We start from the raw sequence: 9,023 nt of genomic DNA on the forward strand, positions 1-9,023 counted from the left end.
GATTGTATCCAAGCGTGCTCCCAGAATCTGCACCCAGGGTGGTATCTAGCGCGCCATTGCCAGTATTCCAAAACGACGAATAACTCACAACACGATCTAGATCCATTTGTATCAATTCTTCGGCATCTAGGTTTGGCAGAATAATAGGAGATCCCTTGCTGTCCCTGAAAAGCGGTACAGCCGTGACAGAGATAATAACGATAGTAAAGGGAATGGCAAAGCGAGTGACTGAAGAGCAATGCATTTTATGCCCATGGGAATGATAAGATCCGATTAGCCATCAATGATTGAAACAGGGACTCTCATATTGCAAGAGTCCCTCGAATCAAGAAGGGGGGCTTTCTCAATAGAAGAAGTGCCTAGAGAATGCGGATCCAACGATTCGATGGACATTGACTCCCACGATGTGAAATGAGACTATCGCACCTTCTGGACAGCATAATAACAAAACAGGCAGCGTTGCGGCAGTACAAGTACCATTGAAAGTGGTGCATCTCAATCACGCTTGCCAGCTCCTGCCCCCAGCACCGGCGCTGGGGATATTCATTTTTCCATCATATTTTCCTTTTGAGAGGGACCCAGAGCAATCCAACAGAAAATAATGGACAGATTTTAAAATAAGAATTATAAAGGAAAGAAAAAGGTTAAGCACAAGGGAACGAGTCAAGGTAAAAATATATATATACTAGTACAAGTATCTGTTGCACGTTGAATGCCAGGCTTATTGAGTTTCAAATAGACCTAACTGGGATCTCCGACGAGAGAAATGTCCCATTGTTCTCCGCAAAAATAAACAGATATATGGAAACATAGAAACAAATACTGAACCGCCTGCTAGAGTGGTCGTGATCAAGCATTGGCAACACAGTTGAGTTGGCTCAACTGTACGCCTGAGATACCCAACAGGGCAGATCCGGAAACGACTCCGCACTGCTTCTGGAGAAAGGACACTCCGCGTCGATTGAACCAGCTCAATGGCTGAGATATCTGGATTGAGGAGAAAAGCAGCTCAACGTTTTTATGGCATTGCATCAGAGATACCCCGGATCATTGGTCGGGCCGAGCCACTCCTTGCTGCTACCTAGGTCCGGAGCGACATCCTCTCTGATCAACCTCTCCAGGACTGAATTGTATCTGCCGTCTACAGATCCAACTAGAACTCCAGGATAAGATATGACTTGCTGTCTATTCCTTCGGGGTGACTGTCAGCGGCAATTGGAACGACTAATTATTCCTCCTTTCGCAAATTATACCTCTTGTCCTTCCCTTTGGGCGAGTCGTTGACACCCTGGCTTGAAACAGCGAAGCCCCCATGTTTTCTTCCATCTTTAGAGCGGATAGATTCTCAAATCATGGATCCTGTTTTGGGACTTCATTTATGCGGATGTTTTGCGCTAGATATCCGTGTTTCATACCATCCTTTTACCGTGGACCAGAATAATCGATGCGAGAATGTCGTCCTTTAATTGATGAGATGTGACATGCGATATTCCAACTATATCATATGGCTGATGGCGATAGCTACTTAGGATATGCACAGACATCAGGGCACAGCATCTACATCCTAGGGATTTGCAACCCAAGCTACGAAGGTCTAATCCGTACCGCTGTTGACAACTCCCAAGGTACCAATGGAATGGGGGGGCCTGGCTATAGCCGTTTGCAGGTGTCGTTTATTTGGCTGTTTTTAAGCTATAAGTCAGACGTCTGAATTATGCCTATTTCGAGCCCATTCAAGTAATTCGCTGTTATGTATGTTCGCTATATAGCTGATATATTTAGCTACACCCTTTGAGCTGGAAATCTGGTTTTCTTTTCTTTTCTTTTCTATTCTTTCTTTTTGGAACATAACCTTCCAGTCCGCTTATTCGGTCTCCGCTTCTTTTGTGTTTATCGAGACTTTTCAGGCCCAGGCTGGCTTCCATTTTTGCGAACTTCACTGGCTGAGGCTGTTCTTTCTCACTCACTGTTCCGATTTTCCTCATCTTTCATAATTTGCTTTACATCATCCGGCACAGAAACCAACTGGCATCATGTCTATATTTAAACATGCTGTCTCGCCAGGGTTCTTGCCTCTATCTCTCTCGCTCTCGAATTGAGTCTCTTGAAAGAAGAATGTTGACGTTATCCCCAGATTTCGCGGCTATCTGATTGGCCGGTACCCTTATATGCCTCACCCATTAGCCGTTGCCGGGTGGTCCGCTACCGCAAGTGACAAGTTCATACACTAACCCTGAAATCATTTGCCATCGCGATGCCGAGCCAGGAACTGCGACTGCGGGAGTGTTTGCAGAAGGCACCATGCAATTACAGTGGACTGGTAGGCAGAAAGCTACCATTGGCCCATTTATACACTTATCTGACGAAGTGCAAAGGAGACTGACTGCTCAATGGTCGACAAAACAACCCTAGAGTTCTTTAACACCAAAGAAGCTGGTCTCGTTGATGATAGCCAAAATCCCGGTCAATAACCATCCGTCAACTTATTACAAATAACAGCATTTGGAGACTCACTACCCCTTCAGCCATTGCCCCCGGATATTATATCCTCCGACATGAAATAATTGCCCTTCATGTTGCGTGCGAACGCAATGGCGCCCAAAATTACCCGCAATAATTCAATCTAAAACAACAGATTGGGAATGATCCAACCCCGGGAAAAGGGTGGAACTGCTTTCTACCAATCGACCAACCGTGGCATTGAAATTAATATTTACAATCCATTTAATGGCTATGAAATTTTGGTTCAGCCCTGTGCAATGATGGCAGAGACTGGAGACTACCAAGGTTCGATCCCAAACCAACCGTTCGCACCAATTTATACCCTCCAGCTTCCCATATTGTCCCGCCAGAGATCACACCAATCATGCCAATAGCCACACCATCCCCATGCAACTCCTAGCATACCCAATGGTACACCCACCACACCCACAGTCACCAGACGGTGTTCAGCGCGATACATCAAAAAATCCCAGAGACCTCATCCTTAACGAATTCAACTACAGGAGTTAATGGATGATTGTCGGAATTTATATGGGTGACTCTGCTGTTTCCACTCCGTTTTACCAGCTAGCTTTTTTGCTCAACTTTGAATGTATATACTTACAAGCATTTTCATTGCTATATACTCCTTGATTCGCGGGCTAATTGAACTCATCTTCGTCAAGGAGTGCTTAACCCAAAGCCACCTTTAACTTCCTCAAGCCGCCATGTATGTACCAAAAACCGAATGCTAAGGTTTTTATGGAATATGATAACGAGAATTACTGTTTCAATATGTCATTATTTAGGCAGTCCCCCTTCAGTCATTTAACGTAATAAATTTCCGTTCTTACTTCTTTCTTTACATTAGTGATCAGGCTCGCGGGCGGGGAAGTTCAGCCTGGCTTGTGAGTCAGCATCCTAGCTCCCGTATCTTCGGGGCTCCCACAAACCCACATCAGTGATATTGTTTCGAACCTTATCAGAGCTAGCTACTCGGAAATACACCTCACCAGCTTGGATGGTCAAGCTTGGGAAAATAGAAAGGGATTTGAATCCTCATCACCCCAGCTTACCCAACCCTATATCACAGAAAATATAAGGTCATTCTGCACCATGTTCAAGAAGAAGCCCGTTGTAGGTGTTATCCTAGCCCTCATCCTTATCATCCTTATCCCACTCCGCCACACACCAGGGAATGGTGTTCTTGCTCACCTAAAAAACAACAGGTCAAATCGCTCGCACCCCTCCGCTCTTCTGACCGGCGGAAAGTAGCAGATCAAATTATTCAGCAATTCAAAATTGAAATACCTACACCCACTGCCGCAACGAGCCAAGAGCAACCAGGAGCCCCGCCAAATGAAGCCGCAACTACCCTTACAGCACTCCGCAAATCCCTTCTGCCAGATAATACGATGTCCGCGCGGTTCACGACTACCGCAGGACCGGATCTAACCCTTGTCCAGGGCACGATCTATGTCGGTTCACATGCTGACGACGACGAACGAATTCTCTGGGTGCGGCCAGAGCAAGGTGCAGGCACAGATGGACGTCTATACCCTACAGTCTATACACTATGGCGCCACCCGCGTCTCGTCCCTCTACTGCATACCCCAAACTTGGTGATGGACAAACTGTACGGGGGTGCGGATTTAATGACGCCAGGCTTAGCCAATGGGCCACCCTTCCCTGCACGGGCGGTCAAGGGAGAGATAGTTGCGGTCGCGAGCTTGGCGAAGCCTAGTGTGCCGACGTTCGTGGGTGTATGCGAAATCGATGTGGCTGCGTTGGAGCAGGTTCGGGGGGTGAAGGGACATGCTGTTAGAGGGGTGACCTGGGAAGGGGATGAGCTGTGGAATTGGGGTTCTATAGGAAAACCCGGTCAGCAGTCGCCGGAGCATATTGATGGCTGGATGGGTGATGGTGATGCAGTGGAGAAGGGGTTGGAAGAATTGACGATGGAAGATGGGAAGGGTGAGGTTGATATCGAGGGCGAGGGCGAGGAAGAGGGCGGTGTCTCGCTGGATGCGGATGAAGTGAACGAAGACGACCCGATCCTAGAACAGCAATTACAGGAACCTACCACCAAAGGTATGATTTTCTTCCATGACTTTCTGCTATGGAATCCAGTCACGGAAATCTCTAATTGACATCCAGAAATCGATATGGCTTTTCACAACGCTTTCCTCTACTGCCTTTACCAACATAAAATGGACAACCCGTCCACACCTGACCATGGAATGTCATTTCCCATCCAAGCGTCCTTTTTGATATCCAATCTGATAACGCCATTCCTACCAATACACTCAGCACAACAATCGCAATTTTATAATATCAAAAAAACATCTTGGAAGAACGTGAAGAAATTCATCAAGCATCTTGACAAAGAAGGCTTGGTTAAGGCTAAAGACCGCAACGGCGGTGAGACAATAATCTTGGACGCCGATTTTGAGGCCGCCCAACTTGACGATTTTGTTCCATATGAGCTTCCCAAAAAGAATAGCTCGGACAAAGCTGCCAAATCCGTTTCGTTAGGAGGAGATGACAAAGATCTCGCTGTGGGCCAGTCATTCACCGTGAAAACGCTGTACCGACCAAGCGGGAAACTTACACCCACCTTATTTCCGCCGCTATCAAACAGGGATGTGAATAACTACTACACAAGCTCAGATGTTTCAAAACGCCTAAATGATTATCTCACTGCCCAAGACCCTCCCATCATATCCACCACAAATCCACGTATTATATCTCTAAATCCATTCATCAGTAACACCATCCTGTCCTCTTCGCCCAACGACCTCGCAATTCTCAAACGCGGCATCATCCAACGCGACGCGATCCTCCGACGCCTACTTGAGGACCCTTCGCTCTGCGCCCCTTATCACGCCATGCTAAAGCCCGGCCAGACTCTCCACGACGTAAAGCCAAAAGCAGGTCCCGGCCCCAAGGTTACCGTGACCATTGAGCGTCGCACAGGCTCAAAGGTAGTTACCAAGATAACGGGTTTAGAACCGTTCGGTGCCGCACCGCAGTTGTTGGCGGATGAGTTGCAGAAGAAATGTTCGAGTAGTACGAGCGTTTCACAGGCCGTGGGAGCGGCGAATGGAGTGATGAGCGTGTTGGTTCAGGGCGATCACCGTAAACTTGTTGAAGCAGCGCTGGCTAACCGGGGGGTGAAATCTCAATGGATAGACATTGTCGATAAGTCTCAGAAAAAGGGAGGGAAATGAGCGTGGCTTTATTTTTCCCGCTTCGAAAACTGATACGTATACCTTTGTCTGATGTACCAGGTGGGAGGATTCTAGCAGTTTGTCAAGATATATTGACTGTTAGTAACGAGCTCAACGAGGATGCATGCTCTTGATTTTGCGATATTTGTTTGAATAAACGGGGAGCTCCCTCCCTTGTGTCCGTAGAAACCTACAAAATAAGGTTTAATGTATCCACAAAGTGGGACGAACCCCTGTGGCTCGTTACACAGAGATGTGCTGCAGTACGGCGTTTTTCTCTGTATCGACTCCCCTGACGCCTCCAAGTCGGACCATTAAAGAAGGAAGATAATTGGTGCAGCGATGGACAGCCATTAAATTGTAAAATACATCATGACTGGTCGCTAATTCACGTGAGATCAGAAAATATAACGAAAGGTTCAGCAGCGATAATTCAACATTTTAATCGTACATCCATGGCTACAATAATTTCTATATAGACGGTATATTTATGCATAAAATGGTGCAGCAGCGTGTTTAGCCCCCCTGTTTTTATATTTATTCTTTGCCTCTTTTTTTTTTGCTTAGTATACATAACTATCTGTTCTCAATCTCAAGCGAAGCTCTCGAGTCCTTCCGACTTCATAATTTTTTGAAATGCCACACGGAGCGAATTCTTCTTCTCGTTCGTTCCGTGCCCGTGCAGTAATGTTGACCTTTTCTTTACCTAAGACTAAATCTCCTGTGCGATTATTAACAACTGCTATTCAGTGCGAAAATTGTCGGCTGAGAAAGGTGTGATATCTCTGTGTCTGCTACGCGTCTTAAGCCGGAATCATATAACATCGAGAAATTCTAGTCGATGGAGCCTACTAATGGAGCTGGTCTAACATCTTTGTCCAGATCAAATGTGATAAGGCCATTCCATGTTCCAGCTGCGGAACACTCGGGATCACTTGCCATGCCGCTTCTTCGAGGCTCACAGAGCGACCTCCTGTTGCTCCATCCAACCAGTACGTCAGCCATCCGACTACTTCTTCAAGTGGCTTGGGTATTAACCCAGCCAGTGAGAGAAACTTGGGGTTGATCGAAGACCGCCTTTCTGCGGTCGAAAAAAGTATTCATGAGTTGTCGCATCGTTCCGCCGCCACTGCTTCCGTGGCTTCGTTGGGCCATCATTCACCCTCTTTATCAACCCAGTCATCTCTGGAGATAGCGACTGCTGCATTTGAAGGGCAATCGTCCTTTGGTAGTGCGACTCTACTAGCCAAAAAGGTAGCGGATCTTTCCGTTGCAAGAGTCCCCGGGAGTAAACTCGACGAGAACGTCTATAGAGCCCTCCTGTCCCTAAACAGCAGCCTCGATAAGCATCACCCAGCTCCGCGTTCTTCTGAAACGACAGAAGTTGCAAACCCTGCAACATCCAATTTGAATCTACCTCCGGTGGCTTTCGTGATTTCTCTCATCAAGAGGATCAAAGGTTTGATAGAAGAATGGTTTCCGCCCAAGAGGATTTTGGTTGCGCTGACGTGACATTTAGAGCAACCTCCCTTCTTTCTTGTGCACAATTCTTGGAGAGACTACCTCCAGATCGAAAAACTATGTCAGAAAATTTACTTCCCTTCCGAACCCATCACAGCAGGCTCCATTACCCTTTTGCATGGTTTGCTCTACTTCATCATTCGGGACTATATTCACATTGGGGACACTTCACTTCCTCAACCCGATTGTGCCATATATGCAGACATGTGTGAGAAAAACTTTGTGCAGGGCTTGAAATCCTACGATATATTTGTCAGCCCAACCCTTGAAAAGGTCCAGGCGCTGCTAATTGGGGTAAGGGCTTCCATTCACTCCCTAGCTGGCCCCAGCTAATTTTTCGCTCGCCAAAAGGTGATTAAGTGTCAAGAAGAAACAAACCTTCCGCTGTGCTGGACCTATCTGTCAGTGGCATTTGATATGTGTCAAAGTATGGGATACCATAGCAATTCGGAATTGAAAAGTGATCCCTTCCCAGTTAGTGAGGAGAAGCGACATATTTTCTGGAGACTGTATATGGTTGACAAAAACCTCTCTCTTAACCTTGGCCGCACATCACATTTTCAAGACCATGATATCGATTGCGGAATTTTCATGCCGTCAACTGACCCTCATCAACACCCTTGGGATCTCATGACTCATGTGATCATCAAGTTTTCAGCTATCCAGGGTCGAGTATATGACAAACTATATTCCGTTTCGGCATCGCGCTCGCCACCGGAAGAAAAGATGCGTGTCATGGAACAGTTATCTACCGAGTTGATTGAAGTGCGGAATGAACTCCTTGAGGTATGCTAACTTACGTTAAATCGTCGGTCTTCTGTGTCTTCCTGCTGACAACAACGTTTATAGATCGATGTCAGCGGTGGCTATTATGCAGAGTCATTACAAGGAATAGCGGCTTGTGCTGAATTTATCACCTATTCAGTTTTGACTGTCATCTACCGTGCCCAGATGTCTCCGAACGCCATGGCTATAAGTTCCAAATGCCTGGAGGCAGCCAAACTAGGTTTACAGAGTCACTTGAAATGCTTTCCTTACTTCCGCGAACGCAAAAGCCACAAGAAAGCTGAATATGTAACCTGGTCAGCATTTCCATCTCAGAGTTTCCAGGTACACAAGATACTAAACTAACCTATCAATATATCCAGGATTCTTCTCTACCCTTCCTTCACACCATTCGTCATCCTCTTCACCCACGCAATTGCCACTGGAGACTTGGAGGAACTTGCCTTACTCCAGGAAACAGTCGGCTCGCTCGAACTGGTCAAGGATCTTTCCCGCGGCTCCCAACATCTCTACGAAATATGCAAAGCGTTTCTCACCATTGCCGATGCTTTGATCAATTCCCAACGAACCCTGAACGGCCTGGAACACCACGCCGATGGCTCACTTGTACTCCCTTTTATGGCTGATGGACAGACCCAGATTACCTTCCCAGATATCTCATGGACAGAAGATATGTACGATTTTAATATGGACAGTGCTGATATTTCTGGTTTCTTGAATGATTTCCTGGGAACGAACAGGCCCGGGACAGATATTCTCCGCCTAAACTTCAAGTAACCACTTAAGATTTGAAGGCTCCATGCCCCGCTCAAAAAGTGTGGCTGCAAGCAAACCCTGGGATGAAATCAAGCCCCACGGACTAGTATTAGACCAGGATGCAAAATCTACGATTTCAAGTGCATGAACATCCTAGAGAACCCTGGATTCAATTTCTGTGGACAACGATATATAGCTTCACGTCCGATGCATTAATATATTTTGCTATTTTCTTTTTGGGACCTTTCA

The 9,023-nt window shown here is 46.5% G+C and overlaps 2 protein-coding genes across 2 annotated transcripts; both read left to right on the forward strand.

Moving 5' to 3' along the window:
* Positions 1-3,486: 3,486 nt before the first annotated feature.
* Positions 3,487-5,711, forward strand: HCBG_03490 (translation machinery-associated protein; the record flags this gene model as incomplete). The annotated part of the gene is made up of 4 exons (XM_045430539.1): positions 3,487-3,618; positions 3,711-4,298; positions 4,461-4,572; positions 4,639-5,711. 4 exons carry the CDS (start codon positions 3,598-3,600, stop codon positions 5,709-5,711), a joined length of 1,794 nt encoding a protein of 597 aa, XP_045288682.1.
* Positions 5,712-6,210: 499 nt separating this feature from the next.
* On the forward strand, positions 6,211-8,795 carry HCBG_03491 (uncharacterized protein; the record flags this gene model as incomplete). The annotated part of the gene is made up of 6 exons (XM_045430540.1): positions 6,211-6,213; positions 6,594-7,170; positions 7,330-7,526; positions 7,584-8,018; positions 8,082-8,314; positions 8,381-8,795. The coding sequence occupies 6 exons, from the start codon at positions 6,211-6,213 to the stop codon at positions 8,793-8,795; spliced, it is 1,860 nt and encodes a 619-aa protein (XP_045288683.1).
* Between the last annotated feature and the right edge of the window lie 228 nt (positions 8,796-9,023).

Source organism: Histoplasma capsulatum (genome assembly GCF_000150115.1).
Source record: "Histoplasma capsulatum G186AR genomic scaffold supercont2.4, whole genome shotgun sequence".
Taxonomy (NCBI): Eukaryota; Fungi; Ascomycota; class Eurotiomycetes; order Onygenales; family Ajellomycetaceae; genus Histoplasma; species Histoplasma capsulatum.